Below are 20,512 nucleotides of genomic sequence, written 5' to 3'. Positions count from 1 at the left end.
TTGGTGCTTTACTTGCTGTTTTAAATTATGATAAGAATGTTTCACTTATGTAAAAAATGTACTCAATTTAAACCTTTCTTTTCCAACATTTTATTTTGAATTAACCAACTGTAAAACTGTATAGTTTTGACAGGGTACATGACTATGTATGATTTCAAATGAAGGAATGATTGAACTACATCTCCAGTAAATTAAGTGTGCCTATTCCTAACCGTTATCTTTGACGTCCACGGGTTCAGGCAAACTAACTACTGCCTGGCCGAGGCCATTACCATAAACAACAATTGATTATACATTGCCTCCCTCTCCCATTTCATTAGGTGGTGGAGGGTCCATCTCTAAATTATGTACATCAAGTCTCTGACCCTGGTAGATCTTTCTGGTAGCAATTATATTGGCCCAGTAATGAGATATCATCTTGAGACAAACCTAATCTACCAGAACTAAGGTAGTGTTCACCAGCACGTGCCCTGCAATTTTCGATATGGATAGAATATAAGCATATCAATTCCACTGCTGCCAATCTGTTGAAGTTCTTACAAGAAATGCACAAACTGTTCGTTTTGTGGGATATGAAACATACCTTCTCTGTCTTCTCCTATCAATGCTTTCTGATAACCGAGTGGTTCCAAATCTTGAGATTTGGCTCAATGAAGACAGATATTCATGCAATGAATCACCTTTCATTGCAATGTGTGAGCGCAATGGAACTAAAGACTGTAGTAAGTTGTATGCATTAGGGTCTGCTTTGCTGAAACGCAGGAACAATACAAGGCAACTTAGCAATATCACAGTAATTCTCAACTGAACATAATAGCTAAACTAAAAATATAGTCCTAAAAGGAAGCCAGATCAGTTACATGTGTTGAGAAATTTTGGACATTTCAGATATATAATAGAAATGGCCAAATTCAAAGCATGGATAGGGAACAATTAGTAGTGGTTAAAAGTTAAAACCAACAATTTTGAAACTGTACAAAAACCCTACTGAAAGTGGAAATCCTTCACTAACAACACTACAAATTTCCCTCGAAAATGCCCAATCTTCTGTGAAAGAGGAGATTTGAACTTTGAAGTTTAATATAATACAGAACCTATAGAGAATCAATTTCCCTCAAAGAAGCCCCCTCCGTTCTTCTGAGGTTCATCATCCATGACCTATCACTCTATGCAGTTCTCTATCAGAGAAAGCAGAACGCATAGCAAGTTTACAGTTCTCTAATTCTCGTCCTCTTCTAGTGGTTTCTACATGTTTCTTCCTGCACTCTCTTTTTAAACAGCATACAACTCTACGGTAACAGATTGAACATCTGTGGGTATAACCCCAAGCTGAACATATCTAAGCAGTGACAAGCAATAGATACATCTAAAGTTAGAGAGCCCTTTCCATTTTATATGCAATTTACTTGGAAGATACACACTACTTAGGACAAGCAATTTATAAGCAAAAATACAACAAAGGAAGAGGGGCATATGGTCCTATACCTTCTGAAGGAATGACAAATTCTCGGTAGCTTTAAATGCAAGCCCTCATGTTCTCCCCTACTCTGTCCAACCATCTTTCCAAGAGCCATTGTACTGTTTGTGGATGTCAACATCTCCCAGGTCAAGTCCACCTCATGTACAGATGAAGTGCTCGGTCTGAGAGAAGTAATTTCTTTCGCATAACAGCAAACTCCATGTTGAGCGAAAATTGAAAACATCTTCAACTGGTCATCATGCCAATTGTACGAATGAGATTCTTCAGCAGGGATCATTGAAGCCTCCAGAGAATCCTGGATAAGCAAATACAATCATTAAAACTGCACTTTCAGTAACACAAAGGTAACATCTGTGTCTAATAAACTACTTACAGGTAGGAGGTGTTTGCAATCAGTAAGTAATAAATCAGCCACTGAAATCAAATCACTCATTTCATGAGCAACATTAAGAATCTGAGAAGATTCTTTCTGCTCTGGGGTGATGTACTGTTTCAGGTCTAGGCAACCTTCACGAAGTCTTCTCCATGTTTCCTGAACAGAAGTATTCAGGTTAAGCTGCACAGAAGTCTTACATGATGTAGAATTTTTAGTGAAGTCCATGTGGCTACACTCATCCAACACCCGATATCCACTTGGAACATCCTCCATGCATTTTCCATTGAAATGCTCCATGACCTCTCTAGGAATTGATTTTGTTATTCTATCAGAACTACCAACCTCACCAGGAATTGTTTTTGTTATTCTATCAGAACTACCAACCTCACCAGGAATTGATTTTGTTATTCTATCGGAACTACAATTCTGCAACTCCTGATACTTGGAAGATAGAAGAACAGTTTCATCAAGTTTCTCAACCTCGAGTGGATACATGCTTGTAAGGGACAGATTACTACAATAATCAGCCTCAACTTTGACATCCATATCATTATATGACTCCGTATTTGAAATTAATTCTGAACTAGTAGTAAGCAGAGTCTCAGGGATGAATGATGACTCTGGCACACATGAAATGTTTACGGACTTGCTAACAACATTCACAGTAGAATAATCAGTTGTCTCCAAGTAATTTCTTTTCAACCTTTTAGCTTTGAAATGACGATTCTCTGTCAATAAACTGCAGGAGATTTCAGTAGCAGAAAAATGGGAGGGAGAACTGCATACTGTTTCAATCTCTTCATTTATGGTATCAGGTTGATCTAAAGACAAGGGAACTCTGCTGCATTCCTCCTCAGAATCCGAAGACATGACTCTATCAAGTTTTCTCAGCGTATTTCTTCGAGTGAATGCAATCGGTGATTCAGAGGCATCAGAAAATTCTGAGTTAGTACCAAACATAGTACACTCATTGTGATCCTGAAATGAGTAGAGCAAGCTCAACATTGCATCCTTTTTTCCATTAACATTGTTTGCACCCATATCGTGATTCCTAGAATTGTGTTTTCCTGTAATATTGTATAGCTCATCTTCCTCAGCTATCTCGTTAATCACGTAGCTATCTTCTTCTACTCTCATCGACTTAGTTATCTCCTCATCCACAAGTTCTGATAGTGGAGTTGAGAAATCATCACAAGGGATAATCTTTGGTAGTAGCAGATGACCAGCATCTAGATCAAACTGAAGAGGACAATATCTTAGCTTCAGGTCATCACCTGGTCGTAGTAAAAACACATTATGGAATTAAATGAGTTAAATGAAACTTTAGGATGAAGAAAACATAGGTTGTAGATTCAGTGTAGTCATAATTTCATCAGCACCTATTGAAGAACGAGAACTGTTCAGATATGGGGAGAGATTGTTCCTACATACTTAATTTCTTTTTACCTTCCCTTAATGTGTATACCATTAGATTTTGCCTATTGATTAATGAACATCCCTTCAGAGGATTTAAGAGTTGATACTCCCCATGTTCACTCAACTAAGGAGTTTTAAAACGGGAAATCACTCAACTTTTATTTTTACTTCAAAAGTCACTCAACTATAAGTGTTTGCTTACAAAGTCACTTAACTTTAAATGTTTGACTTACAAAGTCACTCAACCTATTTAATTATTTTTTCCATTGAAATTTTCTTATATGGAACTTCTATTTAAAATCAAATTCTAAAAAATATAATGATATCCATTTAAAGTCATTTGGTTGATTATTATTTCTTAACACTTTAAAATAACTGAATAGCATATTTTATTATTAGGTAATTTTATTCAAATAAAAGCCAATATTTTCTAGTGATCAAAACTCAAATGTTTTTAAAGATGAAAACTGACAAGTAATTATTTTTAAAGAGGTTTAAATGGATTATCTTATAAAATAACTAAACTGCCGTATTGTAAACATTTTAAAAGAAGTTTATGTGTTTTTTTCCTTAGAATTTGATTTTAAATACAAATTTCATGCAAGTAAACTTCAAGGAAAAAAACAACTAAATAGATTGAGTGATTTCGTAAGTAAAACATTTATAGTTGAGTGACTTTTGAAGTAAAAATCAAAGTTGAGTGACTTTGTAAGTAAAACATATGTAGTTGAGTGACTTTCTGTGATAAAACTCCTTAGTTGAGTGACCATAGGGCATATTAACTCTAGGATTTAAACTAATCTTACCTCTTCTAATTAACTTGTCTTCAATCAGTAGAGGTATGTTTCTTTACGGGTTGATACTTAGTTTGATAATCTAGGTTGTTCATTGGTCTCCACGGATCAAGCAAAGATTTGGGTCCGACACTCAAAATGGTGTTTAAGATTCTGAAAAAGGTCCAACTTTGGTTGTCTTTCAAGATTTTATCTCTTTCTTTCTTGTTTTTGCCCCCTTGTATCAACATCATTTCCTCTGCAATTGTCATTGCATTCAAGATATGTAAGGTTTTATCAATAATAAAAGGCTTGAGTTTTGATTGGCCAAAATTCAATCTTAAGCAAGATAGTTAACAGATCACATAATAATTTCTATGTCAGCATGCTTTATATGCATATTGTGGTTATCAGTGATTGCTTTATTAGTAAGATGAAATAAATGTATGCATTCATTTTAGAAGATTCATTTTACAAAATAACATGAAAGCTTCAAAAATTTTGCTTAACAAGAACTTTTTCAGTTAGCATTCTCTTTTGCTATGGGAAAAACGCAATCAACTATTCTGAAGCATGCATTAACTTGCTGATATGTGGTGAATTACCTTTCTCCAAAGTTTGGCCTTGACACCAGAACTGGAGATACATAATAGTTTTACGAATATCTCCATGGCAATGATCTACAAACCGCTCTACTAGCATCGGGTGAATTTTAACTTGTTCTCCAGCACATACCTAGAAAGGAATCTATTTGATTAGCCAGATCAAGACAGATTTCCGTGAGAAACTAGCAAAACAAGCTGTACCATGTGCACAAGTCCAAGGAGCTCCTCCAAAGATGGCCTCATAAAGCACACGTGTAGCCTGTCTAAATTATTTGGGAGCACCGGATTGTCACCTATCACATCAAGGAATAATGCTTAACTTGTGAAACATAAGCTTGACAAATATTGTATTTCAACCTTTTACCCCCTTACTGTTGCTAGTTAATATCATGGGCCGCTTTGCAGTCTCCGCAAGCTGTTGAATGGTAGAGACAAAACCACGGTCTTCACAAAGAGCGGTATCCACATCCTCAAAAAGAATTAGAGTATTAGTTTCACCCTGATAATTAGCAGTTATCTCCTCCCTGAAGACTTGTTTTCTTTGTAATCCAGTGGCATTTGGAGCATTTTCCTCATCAGACAAAGGTATCGCTTCAATAACTCCACCGCCAGACACTAATTTGTCCTCCGAATACACTGGATCCTTTTGCATCCTGAAACAAGAATCGAACAGACAAAGGGAAGTATTGTGAGTCAACTCATTTAAGACTCAAGATATACTGTAGTCATAATTTGGTGCTTACATGAAGTGAAATTCCATCACAGAAAAAAGAAATAAATAAATAAGCTATTTTGCACTTTTTCACTCAATTCTTCAGTGAGCAGCGAATTTCTATATGAAAATTGGTAACAAATATGAACATTCATGGAGTAATTCAGCGAACTTTTCTTGGAACAAGCATGAGACACCGAGAAGTTGTCAACGTACATGCTAAGAGGCCACTAAAAGGCCTACGGTCTTCCCTCCCTGATCACTGATTAATGAAATGCATTTCCTAAAGGAAGACCAATCTCAGAAGTGTGTGCAGCATGCATGACTTGGAGGTTTAAGAATTCTAGATGAACGTTAAATATGTGTAGTACAAATTTAAGAAAGCCAGAACTAAATGAGAAAAATCATATGATAAGGGAACCCAAAAGTAAAACCGCGAACCATCACAAGAGAAGTATTTTTCTTCTTTAAATGGAAATGCAAATACTTGAATTGTATACCAAACAACAAGGTACAGTAACCCCAAAAAGGAAAAGAAAACAGCACTGCTCTAAAGTATTTATATTTTATATCTTAATAAAATTTTATAATAATAAGTCAAAATAGAAGAACACTCATAATATAAAATTTCATAGACAAACCGTTGAAGCCAGTGGGATTCTACAGCCTCCCCAAATCTCTGTTTTACAAGAGCTCCGTTTCGCCAATCTGATGCATTAACCTAACAAGACAACAAACCAAAAAATAAGCTATATAGATTCTTGATAATTTGAAGAGTTCTTTTTAAGAGTTTGGTCTGAACACGTCTGAAATCAAATCTTAAAATGCTCCAAGACTCATACTGTAACACATGCATCTATGTTGTCGAAGTGCAACATAACATCCATAAAATAGCGAATTTTTAAAGTGTTACCTCAATCACTTGAAATCCCTCTTCTTTGGCACAGGCGTAAATTGCAGCCGACTTCCCACTCTGCATAATAACAGTTAGTACAATAAAAATCACCAATAAGAGATACTTCAACATATACTGAAGCAGGCCTGATTAAGCCTAGTCAAGACAGCATTAATAGAACCATGGCAGAAGAAACTGCGAAACTTATTTGTGTGTAGTTTCACGGGATAAGTGTCTATTTCCTACTGAAATGACTACGAAACTAAATGCCAAAAATTGATTTAACCCGTTTGGCCATAAAAATGCCAAATCCAACTTGAAATTGTATTCAAATTTAGAAAAAAACTTGTAACCTGTTTTCCAACTTACTTTTCTCTTTGAAGTTGTACTTAAATACATTCAAGCATGAACATTATTCCAAAGATTCTTTGCAAAAAGTATAGCCAAAAAACACTCTATATTCAATTCCAACTCAGACATTCCAAAGGAAGTGAAAAATATTTGGAATCTATGGCCAAACACCTACTTAGAAAGTGTAACTGAATGATTTGACCCTAATATTATTGGGAAGTACTCCACCTCTAATCACCACGTTTTCTACTTACCTCCACTTAGGGGCGGCAAATGGTTGGATTGGATTAGATTTGGATGGAGTCAAAATTGATTGAAATTACAATCCACCCATGTAAAATATGGTATGGGTAAAATGGTTCTAACCCACTTTAATCTCTTACAACAACAAAAAAATTAAACCAAAGCTAAATAGTTAATAACCCAACCTCTACCACCCGTAAATTATTATTTTTTAAAAAAGAAAAATTTTTCATACAAAAAAAAACATTAATTTTTTTAACCCCGTACCTTCATCCTCCATCCCCACCCACACACCTCCACCACCCCCAATTCTTTTATAAAAAAAAATCCAAAAAAAATTTGCCAACTTTTTTATAAAAAACAATTAAAAAAGTTCAATAAATTAAATTTGTAGAAAAGTAGAAACAAGCTACATACCCCAACTGGTCCAGATACCAGCAGGACATTCTTCAGCCGCTCTTCATTTGAAGAGTCAGCTTCACTTTCATAAAGGCTGTCGGAGAAGTCTTGAAGAGTATCGCTATCACTCTGAATGCTCGACTTGCTTGTGCGAGAAGCTTTTTCATGCCAAAGATGCAGCCAATCACTTAAAAGTTTCACTGGCTTGCTATTACCACACACCTGCATGCACATGGAAAATGTCAACATGTGAATGAATAACCCTCTTTTAAGACTTGTCTTCACATAAATATTGACAATCCTGGTATCCAAAATGAGATATTCACCTGAAAAGCTCTCTCCGGCTGATATTTGTTAGTCCATAGACAACTTTTAGGCTGACTGGGACAGTTCTGGTAGTCAAATACTATCCTGAACATGAAAAAATAGTTGGGAGTAAATCAGCATTACATAATAAAAGGAGCACCCATAGTGATAACGGCAGTAAGCAATATATATTTCAAATCAAAAGGTTTCTTTCATCCTGTATTCAGGCAAAGAACTATGATGTGTACCCATGTATAAGTTCAGAATGTGACGGAAACGACCTGGACTACACACCGCATACCAGCACTGCGATATAAGAAAGTTCATTTAATCAACTCGCAGAGTTTTTGTCAAAGAATAAATGGACGGATTGAAGTTACTATAGCATATGCCGCGCAAAAGTAATTGCCAAGGAGACAAAACGTAGGCAGGTTCAGCTCCATCAGCATCATGTATGGTTTTCTTCTCATTCTTTCTATTGGGTTTCTATCCCATATCCGCGAATTACAGTCACAACTGCAGTTTGTTAGTCAATTAATTTCTCACTATGTATTGTTTGATGTATCTCACTGTTCTCCCCAATGCAAAATTTTCAATAATATTAAATGGCTCTCTTGAAGGGTTTTTAGTCCTCAAACAAGATTGAAACAGATCCCTGTCTCCTTTCCTATTTTTGCTAGTGATGGAAGTACTCAGTCTAATTTTAAGGACATCAAAACTGGGATGCATTAGAGGATTCAAACTGGAAACAAAGAGAGGAATGGTACTGAAATTTCACACCAATTATATGCTGATGATACCCAAGTACTATATGAAAGTAGTTGAGGAACAATTGCTACATTCAAAGGTGAAACTACTAGCCTAAATCTGACAAAAAGCAATACTCGAAGGCAAAATGAATCTGACCAAAAGCAGTATATATTTTTGGCGAATACTGACATCCACCTACTTGATGTTTTTTTGTTATCAATCCCTTTCTGAAGTTGAAAAAAATAAGAAGTGATTTGTGGGAAGGAAAGAGAACATGTTTCATGGTCCACAATTGTTGAGGAAAAACGGAAGGTGGGCATCAGAGTCAAAACGCAGAGGTTCCACAACAAGAATTTGTTCTTCAAAAAGTTGGGGGTACAATAAGAACAGGAATGAATAATTTTTTTTTGATCAAGTAAACATATTTTCATCCACCAAAAAACTGGTCATATACAAGGGGTATACCAAAAAGGCTGAGAATCTACAAAAAGAAATGTGTCTCTACAAACTCCACCCTGTCTTCTATACAATTAGGAACTCTAAGGGTGCACCGAAATGAAATAAGTGATGGGAGGCTACTCCTCAATTGAAAAAACTCAGTTCTACTCTACCCCCTCAAAAGCTCTCTTGTTTCTCTCTCTCTCTCTGCACCACCCACATTAATGCGAGTGGAACCACGTTCCATGCCCTGCGTCTTCTTCTCCTTCTCCCGCTCCTCCAACTGAATATCAACTCTTTCACAGTTCTTGACATTGCCCATGAGGTACCAAACCACCATCCCACCATATAAGAATGAATAATGGAACAATGGTAACAGTTAAATGTTGAAAAACTGATCACAGATAAAATAAAATAGTGATTAATTTGTATGGGGATGGTTGATCAAGAAAACATAAGGGATTGCCAGTAGTTATATAGAAGGAATTGCTGGATAAAATAAGGCTGAGGCTGAGCAATGGCAGAAAAATTTTCAGCTGTAGAGAGATGAATGGTTGAGATCTGCGTCAAAAGAAATGTTGCTAATTTCATAATATTGAAATTGACAAAAAATGCATAAACAAAGAATGTTGTTCGGAAATGGTTGGCAACTACAATTTAGGAGAAGCTTCAACAATTGAGCAAAAAGTGTTGATCTGTAGCTGCAGAAGCCGGAGACAATAATTGTAACACCACGAAAATTTCTAAGTAAGGCCCAAACCATTCTTTATTTGCATGTAAAATCGTATCAGGTGATTCTTAAATTGTTCATGTGTAAAGGTCAATTATTTAGTGTTGAAATGGATTTTGATATGACTAAAGATTACAAGAACCCCCTAGCACAAATTTGAGTTGAAAGCTTCCTTACCGATTAAGTTTTGACATAAGATTCTACTAAGGTCAACTTCAAACGATCATATCTCCGAGCACATAATGAATTAAATGGTCCATGACCTATAAATTTAAAGGTATTTGAGTCCTCTTTCCAATGCTACCAAATTTAGATCATTTCGAGTTCAGAGTAAAAAGTTATAGCCATTTTACAAGAGACTGACAAATCAAAGTTGCTTGAGTCAGTTCCTAAGACTTGTTTCTACAGGCCGTCAAAATGAGATGGGGAATGTTCTGCTGATAATCTCCTTAGCATATAGTAGGAGCTAAGTCCAGCTTTTAGTACATACTCGGTATGTGTACCTCCTGGATACTATCTATTAACTTAAATTATATCAATTATCCAACAAAAAAAGAATGGCTTCCATTTACACTACTTACCTCCTCAACCATCTTGTCACTTCAGACAAAATGGTCCAAGTCCAAAAAAGTTAGAGATGTCTTGTCTTAATAATATGGAAGTTGAAACAGTAAACTATCTTTGCCCCAGAAGAATCTTAATACAATAATTTGAGAAAAAGAAAAGGCGTGATATTGCATGTAACAAAACAAGTTGACAAAACATAAAGTCATCAGACAGGAGGATAATTTTAACAAGCTTCACAACTGTTTGCTCCATCAATATCATAAACATCCTCACCTTCCTTGAAGAAATTGACCTTGCTTCTTGGTATCTGAACTGCTAAGATTATTTTGGAGGGAGTCCACTAAATTTGCCTACAATTATCCAAACCACAGGTATCACTGATGATCAGACAAAAAAGATAGGAAACATACGCTCACTTATTGACTAGAACATAAAGCCTTTTACTTTTAGGTATCTCTAAAAGCAGGACTGTAGCATGACACGCTAAGTCAAACCAACACACCCACTTATAAATAACTGCCAACTCAAATTTATAATGCTCACTAGAAAGAGAGATATTTTCCACACTTCGGGTCATAATCAATTTGAGCATCAGACAGCAAAATTTCAAAACAAGGCTATGCCAGAGCGTACCACTCCCACATTCTTTAGCTGCTCAGAGTGGCTGACTTGTTCCTCAGCAACTACAGATAATGCTGAATGATATAATTTTGTTTCTCTAGACGAATGATCAGAGACCACTTCATCTTGTGGAATAGCATGTTGATTCAGTGCCATCTTGTTTAGTTGTGACAATGTTCTCTTCGGATAAGAGATGCAAGAAAAGTTATCAAATTGCAGAGAGGTGGAGGAACCTTCAGAGAGTAAAGAGCTTCCACATTCTAGCATAACAGCAGCATCGAGAAAACAAGCTTCAGAAAAGATCCAGTGACCCCAATCAAAGGCAGTTTCATCCTCCTGTAAAGGGAAGTCTTATATATCATCCAAGCAAGAGAACTGGACAAAACTATTAGAAGAGTAGTTTAAGAGAGCCATTTTAATACAATGTATAATCGAGAATGAAGAACATCATACCTTAACTATTTCAAATACATGAATGGGGCTGAAAGTAAGGCTTTTTCGCTCTCCCTCAGAAGAGTACCAGTTACTCTCCACATCAACCACTTCTTGGCTCTTCTTACCCATTTTCAAAGATTGAAAAAAAGGATGTATTTGTTTTCCTGCATATCTGCGGGAATCCTCCTGTTGAAAGTAAAGAAAGTTTAAAAGAACCAAACAAAACTGTGGCTTCAGTTGTGTGATATTATGAAAATGAAAAGGAACCTTATTCTGCAAAATCTGGAAGAAAGCAACATCAAGGAAAACTATGCAAAACCACGGAAGTTATGAAGAACCAAACGAAACTGTGGCTTCAGTTGTGTTATACTATGAAAATGAAAAGGAACCTTATTCTGCAAAATCTGGAAGAAAGCAACATCAAGGAAAACTATGCCAATACCAAAAAAAAAAAAACATTTTGCAAGAAGCATAACAGGATCCAGCATTAAGTGCTAAAGAAATGAAGAATCTTAAGGATCAGAATCACCAAAACTCAACCACATAAAACATCATGCTTTTGTTTTTTCGAGAAGGGATTTCTTTTTTAGAAGGATCGTGCTTTTTGTGTCGCAGAAGAAACGAAGAAAAAAGAAGTTCCAACTTAATCAAGGTAATGCATATTTTGTAAGTAAACAAAATATAAAAACTTCAACGAACCTCAGCTGTCTTTTTAGCCTCCATTCGGAGATCAGGAATTGAGTGTAACATTGATTCATCCTCCATAAGGTTGCGTGGAACCAAACATGCTTCCGTAGATCCACTGATCAGCATGTTTTTTCTTTCTTTAACATCCAGTTGGCGTTTCTCTGGTGTTGATCGAGCAAGCTTCTTCTTCGACCGAGGAGTCCTCTTATCTTCCAAACAGTGTTCAATTAAAAGCAATAAATTTCCAGCAACATTTAAAGCATACAAATTAGAAGGCGTTTGGCCATAGATTCCAAATATGTTTCACTTTATTTGGAATTTTCGAAGTTGGAGATGATGATGGAGTTCTGTTTGGTTATACTCTTTGCAAAGAAGAGAAGAGAGCACTTTATTTGGAATTTATGAAGATATAATTGGAAAACAAACACTGATTTTTAAATAAAATAAAAAATTATATGGAAAAAACGTGAATTAATTCACATGGCCAAACGGCCATCTTCACATCTGAGGAGAAAGCCTCTGAAAAAAGAAAAGTTTATAGCATAACTGTCTCATGAAAGGACCAGACCCTTAACCCTTCTGTTTATTGAGTTTAGAACTAGAACTTAAAGTACATTCACATAGAAACATGAATTTACTGATCTCAATAGCACATAATATCAGATATGATTAGGAAGTTCAGAAACAGACTGGGTATTAAGAAGGCCAAATATTAACAAGTTCCCGGACTTTATAATGTAGAAGATGGGATTCGAGGATAGGCGGCAGAAGTGGATCAAGTACGAATATTAAGAGTCAAATTCTCATTCCTAGTGAATGGCAGTCTGTGGTTCTTTTGCAACTCGAGGGGCTTGAGATAGAGAAACCGAATGCTATTCGTTTTCTTTTAGTAATGGCCGGGTTGAGCAGAATAATGGATAAATCTGAGGCATGCTAATACTTGACGGAATTTTTTTGCAACAAAGCAACATATAGTGAGGGTTTCAGGTTTCTTGTTCCCAAAAAGTACTTTAATTTTCTGTATGCGGATATTAGTTATTACCTATTAAATTAACTGAGACAAGTTTTTACATGGCTCCAAGCAGTGTCAAGCCTCAAAATAAATCTCAGGAAGTGTGAGACCATTTCGTTGGGTGAGTGGATAACAATAAGGATTTGGACAAGTATTACAGGGTATCAAGTTGCTAAGACATACTATAGAAGTTTGGGAGAGAGCGATGGAGTTGAGAGTGAGGAGTGTTTCTCCGTTTACAAGAATCAGTTTGGATTCATGCCAGGGCGATCGACTACAAAAGCCATCCATCTTGTGAGGAACTGGTGGAGAGATACCGGGAAAGGAAAAGTTACCTACATATGGTGTTCATCGACCTAAAAAAGGCCTACGACAAAATCCCAAAGGAAGCCATCTAGGGATGCCTCGAGGCGAGAGGAGTACAATAGCTTTCACTAGAGGGATAAAAGACATGTATGATGGAGCTAAGAAACGGGTGAAACAGTGGGAGGAGACTCTGAGCACTTCACAGTTGAGATGGAAGTGCACCAAAGGTTAGCTCTTAGCCCATTCCTATTTGTCTTGGTGATGGATGAATTGATGCAGTCCATTCAGAATGAGGTGCTTTGTTATATGTTATTTGTTGATGGCATAATACTGACTGATGAGACGCACAACGGTGTAAATTCTAGGCTTAGGAGTTAGGTGTGCAGACAAACTTGCGAGTTTAAAGGATTCAGGTCAAGCAGGACCAAAAGAGTATTTTGAGTGCAAATTCAGTAATTTAATGCAAGAGGCAAGTGTGGAAGTGAAGGCTGGCACTCAGGCTATCCGATAGTTTCAAGACCTGGGTCAATACCGGAAAGTGGGGATATCGATGATGACATCACACAGTATTGGTGCTACGTGGATAAAGTGGAGGCTTGCATCCGGAGCCTTGTGTGAAAAAAAGAAACCAACAAAACTTCACAAAAGTTTTATAAAGTGGTGGTTACTGGTTAGACAAACTTTGTTGTATGGGGCGTAGTGTTGTATAGTCAAGAACTCCCGTGTTCAAAATATGTGTGTCGCAAAAATGAGGATTTTAAGGTGGATGTGTGAGCATACAAGGAGCGATAAGATTAAGAATGAGGAAACTGATCTTTTGGACTATCATATGTATAAACCCTTAGGTCCTCCCAGTCTTGTTCAGATGACATTTTTAGTGGATAAGTTTTTATCTTTTACTATTCAGAGAAACAAAAAAGGAAAAAGAGGGGAGGAAAGAAAATTCCAGATATTTGGAAGAAGTGGGTGGTCCAGCCTTCTAGGAGGCTAAAGAATGAGAAACAAAGAGAAGGTTGTTGAATCATTATCTTGTATTATTTTGTATAAGACATGAAAGGGGCTTAGTTATTGATTAAGGGTATCAAATGATTTAAGCTTCTACAATAGAGAAAAACTATTAGCGACACATTAGAAGTCAATGCAAAATACTTAATCATATCCTAACAGAAGCTGGGAGCTCGCAGAACTGTTTGCACAAGTTATGAAAGGTTAAACGAATTCATACTAAACTAACGGGTTTTTTTTAATTTATGAATAAACTTCTAGCACCCTGTAGAATGATCTGTTGCAGACAATATAAGATTCTATGAAACGCTAAAAGAATACTTCAGACTTCCCTTATTGCCTTGTTTTCTTGTCATACAGCGTCTGACTATGTCTTCAGTCTTCTATAAAAGATTTTAAAATGGTATTTGATGCATCCACAGTCCGATGTCATCTTTATACGCCAAGGAAAAACTCATTCCAATTATTACATGATGATGAATGTACTCCTATACACTTCATTTGAATTTGACAAGAACAATGAGAATTGAAGCATCAAGAGTGCATGCAACTTTCTAAGGACTTCCTTTCATAATTCATCTCATACCAAAAAATAAAAACATACCCAGTGTAATCCCACAAGTGGTGTTTGGGAAGCACACGATGTACGCAGGTCTTAGCCTCAACTATACCTCTTTTTAAAAAATTATAGACACAAGATTATGCTAGAATTTCTTTTTCTTTTTCGTAATCAATATATGACGACTTAATTGACTGAAAAATAATTTAAAACGACATGATTGAAGGAAAAAAGAATATTGCATACTTGTAGCAAACTCAGGAGGTGAGCAAGATGTTTGGATCTTTTCAGGTGACTCGGTGTATAGCTGCTCATTTTGCTGTCTTTTCTGATTCTTTCTCCCTGAAAGCTTTAGAAAAAAATCATTTTCTGCAGAAAAGAAGAAGTATAAGTAAGTAAGAAAATGCATTGTTTCTCCATTAATTAGCAAGAAAACTCTCATTCTTTCGCTTTCAGCATTCAAGAATTCAGAGAAGGAGAAAGAATTGACTTTTTCTTTATTTCTCCATATATTATCTATAATCCTCTCTCCCCCTTCAATCCCCACTTTATTGTAGTACAGACAAGACAAAGAACATCTTTTTAAATAATTTACTTACTGACAACAACTGAAGAGTCTCCATCAGGCATTTCCTTGCTTGAAGTTTCTCTACTGTTTAGAGCAACCTGAATTATAAAGTAGACAGATAAAATCAAAGCTACAGTAACATCCAACCCTTTCTATGTTATTCCTTTGCCAGATTTTACTCTTCTCTCTACTTAATTGAAGAAACAAGTAGACTGATATTTGAGAGGTAGATGCAGAGAGGGAATGACACCAGTATATGCAAACAAAAATGGACAAAACAGGCATATGTCACAAGGAAGGACACAACACCTGCGAAGATTATTTTTTTGTGATCATGTTGCAGAGATGTAGAAGATGCAAATTCTTCATGTGGCCAAGGGTGAGACCTAACAATTGATGAAGCTGGAATGAATATATACAGGACAGAGTAGTGGTAGAAAATCCAGGTAATTTCATCGCATCTGCTTAGTTGATGAAGTAAACCAATACACATATTGGTGGTAGGATGTAGGTACCCAGTGGAATGGACAATATGTTAACAAGCTAGCTCGAACACTACCATGGGTATCTTTAAAATAATACAGAATTATACGTTTTTCAATATAATAATGGTGGGATTGAAGGACTTGGAATGGATCTTCATTACTTAAGAGCCACATTCAACCTAGAAAACTAACTTCTAAAGAGAGTTCACCTTTCTTAAACCTAGCACTTGCAAAATCCTAATTCAAATCCGATCACATTGGTTTAATCAAATGCAATTCTCGTAAGCACTGTAGGTAATAAACTGGCAACAAAATTCACCTTCTTAGTAGCTCTTGAGTTAGTCTGTGGCGTTGTTACCTTAGAATTTCTCTTCTTTCTCGGTGTTCCTTTCTTCTTATTTCCATTCTCTTGGCTCGCACACCACTCTTCCTCCTCATCCTCTTTTTCTTCTTCTTCATCTACTCTCTTTTCTTCAGCTTCTTCAGCTCCTCCTTTAACTGGAATCTGCTTCGCACTGTTCGGAAACAGCGTCGACTGAACAAACTTTCGCCTGCTACGATGTCCTTCCTCCACTGCTTCAACATCCTCCATTGGATCAGCTTTGGTTAGGGTTTTTTGCAATTTGGGAATTTCAATTCAATGAAGAAGGCTACCCAGAATTTCCCCTTTGCTTTATTCTTTTTTCCTTTTTCCTATTTTACCTTTTGTTGCTAGGTTGTGGGGCCCACTTGGTTATATGAAAACAAAGGATTAGAGAACCGGTATAGCCGGTAACAGGTTACCTGTGGTTGCTATTTCCCGCGATTTTATTCGGCATTCCGTTTAGATTTCCCGCGCTCAGTTGAAATGCATTAATTAATTAAATCTTAATTAATTATGTCTTGTATTCGGCACTGTTTTTTTAAAAAAAATGGACAGTTTTAACTTTTAACAAAGCTATCTACTTCGCTACAATTAACTTAATTATTTTTTAAAAAGAGTAAATTTTAGATTTAGTAAATATTAAAATTATATTTGTATAATATAGATATAGTTTGTATAATTGCGCTTTATGAAGTATTTGTATAGATCGATAGCAGTCTCTCAATTCAATTATATATCTACATAAAATTTGAATTTGTATAAAATTCAATCGAAATAAAACATTTGTATATGAAATATCTCTCGTTTATATGACACAAAATTCATTGTAATTTGTATAATCTGTGTTGTGTTTGTATAAAACGAGAAAGAGAGAAAGACAAAAGATAACTTATAGGGGAAAATTTGTGTTTTTATAATTATAAGTTTATAGGGTGAAAATATATGTTTGTATTTGCATATATAGATTTTTCTCGTTTAATAAAAACACAAACGCAATTTATACATTTGTATTTGTATCAATGAGAAAGGCGAGGGAGAGTGGCGAGCGAAAAAAAAATATATATATAAATATACAGTTTTCTCTCGCTTTATACAAACACAAACATAATATATGCATTTGTGTTTTTGTATAAAGAGGCAAGCGAGAGACTGCCGAGCGAGATCAGGAGAGGGCGAGTGAGAAATTTGGAGAGAGACGATGACAAAGCATTTGCTACGAATTAAAATTAAGTGAAATTGTGACTATAACACTAACTTTAAATTAATAATTTACACTTGATACGATTTTTCCTTTTAAAAAAACAATATTATGTATCGATCAGGCGATAATGGACTGGTGCATTTTGCTTACCTCACATATGAGATACAAAGAGCAAAAGACAATTAATTCTACGTGATTAATATATAAACTCCAAATATGCAATACCTCGAAACCAACTTGAAATTTTATTTATTACTATTATCCCTAATAAATTTTACAAATTTTTAAAATCTCTCACTATAGCGCATGACTTTAACATATGTCACACATTACATTAATGTATCTCGTTCATCATATTAGTGTATCTCATACATCAGATTAATGTATCATATATAAAATGTACCTCACACATCAGATTATTGTATCTCGCGCATTAGATAAATGTATCAACGCTTATATTAATTTATCCGCTTTGAAGAATTTTCGTAAATATAAATTTTTAAAGAATAAATTATAATTTTATCTTAAAAATATGTGATGTGTAATTTGCTCAAATTTTTATGTCTTCTCATAAAGGACTTTATTTTAGGGCTTAAATTGCGAGTAAGGTAAACGCAGAAATGAATTAAATAGAAAATGATGAAGGAGAGTGCAAACAACTTTGAATGAATTTAAAGGAAGTTTGAATTCTTATTAGAAGAACTACACATAAGTAATACACACAAAAAGTAGTAGTACTCTATATCTAATCTTCTTCCTCATCAGTGATAAATTTGCCAGTACCAGGATTTATAGCAGCAAAGAAGAAGAAGGCAATGTTAAACAACAAAAGAGGCTCAATCTCATTGATTGGGACACCTGTCTCAAAGTTCAATTGTGCCAATGCTCCTTTCCCTGTAATAATTTCACCTATAATGGAAAATGCAATTCCCAATTGTGCCAATCTCCCTACAAACAACTCATTTGCCTTTGTGAATCCAAACAATGGACCTGCAATTATTTTTAGCTCAGTATCCAATCAAACAACGTCACAACATAATATGTTTTTTCTTTTATACCGTCAATCACTACATTCAATATTAACACTCTTTGTATATGTCTCTAAAGTCTTTAGCGACATTGATTCTAATGACACTTAACTAATATCGATAAAGACTTTAACATTCTTTATTAATGTCAATATTTAATACCGCTAAAAGTTATTTTTATTGCAGTGAGCTTATAAAGTTATAATACCTCCTTCACTGAGTCCCAAAGCAGATTTGAAGGATTTGCCAGGAGGGATAACAGCCTTTTCAAGGCCAGTAGGAGGGGTAGGGTCATCAACAAATTTGCCTCTGTCTCCCAAAGCTCCAATGGCTCCAAGAAGATTGAATAGAATGAAGAACAATAGAAGTGGCTCTGCTTCATAGATTGGAATTCCAGTTTCAAGATTTAATTGTGCCAAAATACCTTTTCCTGTTATTGCTTCTCCCAACAAAGAGGCCTATATATCAAAATTAACATCATCATTCACATAACTGATAAAATTATTAATCATGCAAGAAGCTTAGGTATATTTATTTATGGTTTTAATTAAATATTTACTAAATTTTCTAATATGAACAGAGTATTTACATAAAAATTATTGATTTCCTTTGGTCACGTACTATTTTTTGTTCATTCTTAATTGTCATGATTTCTATTTTTGTAGTTAAATTATAAAAATTTTGACTAATATTTTATGATGTATTTTTTCATCATGATTCGTAAGAAATTGCAATTTATACTACTTTTCACAGAGTTTTTGAATATCTAAATTTTTGTTAAAATATCAAATTAATATAATTTAATTTAAATTTAAAAACTAGTCAAATAAACTTTTGAAGAAACACAACATGACAAATAATAGTAGATAAAGACAATCACTAATAATCTCCCTATGCCGCATTATCTAATACATTATTGACCTTGGAATGTGATTCAATTTGTTTCGCTATTTATTTGTATTTCATAATGTATCTGATATCAAGAAAAAATATATTGAAGTGTAGTAATACTCACAGCAAAACCAATCATAGCAACACGGCCAACAAATAGCTCATTTTGCTTAGTGAAGCCAATTCCTCCGGAGGTACCAAAAATCCCATCCTCCACCTTTTGCTTTTCCTTTGGTGGTGCAACCTGTCGATATTTAACTAACACTATCAACATTTTATTCATGTTTGAGTCGCACTTATTTGATAATTTTAAAACACGTACATGTCCAGTCAAAAAACTACATTAAATAAATTGAAACAGAGCGAGAGAGTATTACCTTTTTGGGAGGAGCTTTAGCTTTTGACTTGAATAGAGCAACAGTAGTACTAGTGAATTTTGAAGAAGAAGCATTAGTGGAAGAAGAAGAAAATCTCAAAGGAAGAGAAGGTAGGAACAAAGAAGACAAAGGCTTTGGTTTTAGTCTTTCAACTAAAGATTCTTTACTCCTTAAATCAACTTTGGCATTGGCTGTTAACAACATTGTTTGAGCCATTTGCTTATTCTCAACAACTTCAAAATTCCCCTTTGAGTTTTTTGATTGAAAAAAAATAAATGAAGAAGATGTACGAGAATTTCACTTAAATTAATTTCTTATAAGATATGGTGGTATTATATAGAAAATGAATGGTGTCCATTAATTTTAAGGCTAGGGATTTTTGTATTATCATCACTGATCGTGGATAGAAAGTGAGAGTCTATAGAGCAACCACGTCTACCTATGTACTTTATGCGTTTGGTGAAGAAAAAATGTTGGTCCTTGGTCCTCATAGCATGTCAACATAGATTAGCACACACCTTAATTACATAAATATTAATCCACTCTAATAATTACATATCGTCTTATTAATTAATAGTATCGAAATAGATTTCAAGTCAGATACATGCATATATAAAGATACTAGATATATGTATCTTTGATACTAAATACATTATGAAATATAAATACATAGAGAGAGAGGCGAGTGAGAGAATCAACTTATAAATTTTGATACTCGATACGTGTATATGTGATATAGGATTTTTATTCTTAAATATAGATACATGACAATTGAGAGTTGGAGAGAGGTCAAAGACACATCAGTGTATCTCATATACATACGGATCATGCTTGAATACAATATATCTAGAATAAATTAAGAAAAAGTTATCTAACTACACAACTTATTTTACTATATTTCTGATATTTTCTATCATTTAAAAAAACTAGAA

At 35.0% G+C, this 20,512-nt stretch overlaps 2 protein-coding genes across 6 annotated transcripts; both read right to left on the bottom strand.

Annotated features, from left to right (window-relative positions):
- Positions 1–74: 74 nt before the first annotated feature.
- On the bottom strand, positions 75–16,413 carry LOC101250607 (uncharacterized). Of its 5 annotated transcripts, none has more exons than XM_004242245.5 (18): positions 16,039–16,413; positions 15,266–15,332; positions 14,913–15,035; positions 11,797–11,993; positions 11,116–11,283; positions 10,675–10,998; positions 10,315–10,391; positions 7,577–7,661; positions 7,269–7,472; positions 6,276–6,335; positions 6,004–6,083; positions 5,023–5,303; positions 4,852–4,943; positions 4,651–4,780; positions 1,854–3,130; positions 1,486–1,775; positions 584–751; positions 75–470 (listed from the first exon to the last, which is right to left on the bottom strand). In XM_004242245.5, the coding sequence occupies exons 1-18, from the start codon at positions 16,309–16,311 to the stop codon at positions 353–355; spliced, it is 4,014 nt and encodes a 1,337-aa protein (XP_004242293.1). In that variant the 5' UTR covers positions 16,312–16,413; the 3' UTR covers positions 75–352. The 5 variants fall into 5 exon arrangements, with proteins under 5 accessions (XP_004242293.1, XP_010322919.1, XP_069155355.1 ...); XM_010324617.4 differs by having other exon boundaries at positions 16,078–16,413; XM_069299254.1 differs by having other exon boundaries at positions 11,797–11,988; positions 16,039–16,394.
- A 1,531-nt stretch (positions 16,414–17,944) lies between these two features.
- Positions 17,945–19,883, bottom strand: PSBS (photosystem II subunit S). The gene is made up of 4 exons (NM_001309257.1): positions 19,581–19,883; positions 19,328–19,447; positions 18,521–18,770; positions 17,945–18,274 (listed from the first exon to the last, which is right to left on the bottom strand). Exons 1-4 carry the CDS (start codon positions 19,794–19,796, stop codon positions 18,030–18,032), a joined length of 831 nt encoding a protein of 276 aa, NP_001296186.1. The 5' UTR covers positions 19,797–19,883; the 3' UTR covers positions 17,945–18,029.
- Between the last annotated feature and the right edge of the window lie 629 nt (positions 19,884–20,512).

Source organism: Solanum lycopersicum, chromosome 6, assembly GCF_036512215.1.
Source record: "Solanum lycopersicum chromosome 6, SLM_r2.1".
NCBI lineage: Eukaryota > Viridiplantae > Streptophyta > Magnoliopsida > Solanales > Solanaceae > Solanum > Solanum lycopersicum.
The sequence above is the reverse complement of the archived record's forward strand: the minus strand, read 5'-3'. Positions and strand labels throughout refer to the sequence as shown.

Excerpts from the sequence above, each read along its gene's own strand:
- PSBS (NM_001309257.1), bottom strand. The coding sequence starts at position 19,796 with ATGGCTCAAACAATGTTGTTAACAGCCAATGCCAAAGTTGATTTAAGG. Across the intron at positions 19,448-19,580 it reads CTAAAGCTCCTCCCAAAAAG|GTTGCACCACCAAAGGAAAA; the intron begins GTAATACTCTCT and ends AAATATCGACAG. Across the intron at positions 18,275-18,520 it reads TTTGGGACTCAGTGAAGGAG|GTCCATTGTTTGGATTCACA; the intron begins GTATTATAACTT and ends AAATAATTGCAG.
- LOC101250607 (XM_004242245.5), bottom strand. The coding sequence starts at position 16,311 with ATGGAGGATGTTGAAGCAGTGGAGGAAGGACATCGTAGCAGGCGAAAG. Across the intron at positions 10,999-11,115 it reads ATGTATTTGAAATAGTTAAG|GAGGATGAAACTGCCTTTGA; the intron begins GTATGATGTTCT and ends TTCCCTTTACAG. Across the intron at positions 1,776-1,853 it reads ATTGCAAACACCTCCTACCT|GATTCTCTGGAGGCTTCAAT; the intron begins GTAAGTAGTTTA and ends TTGCTTATCCAG.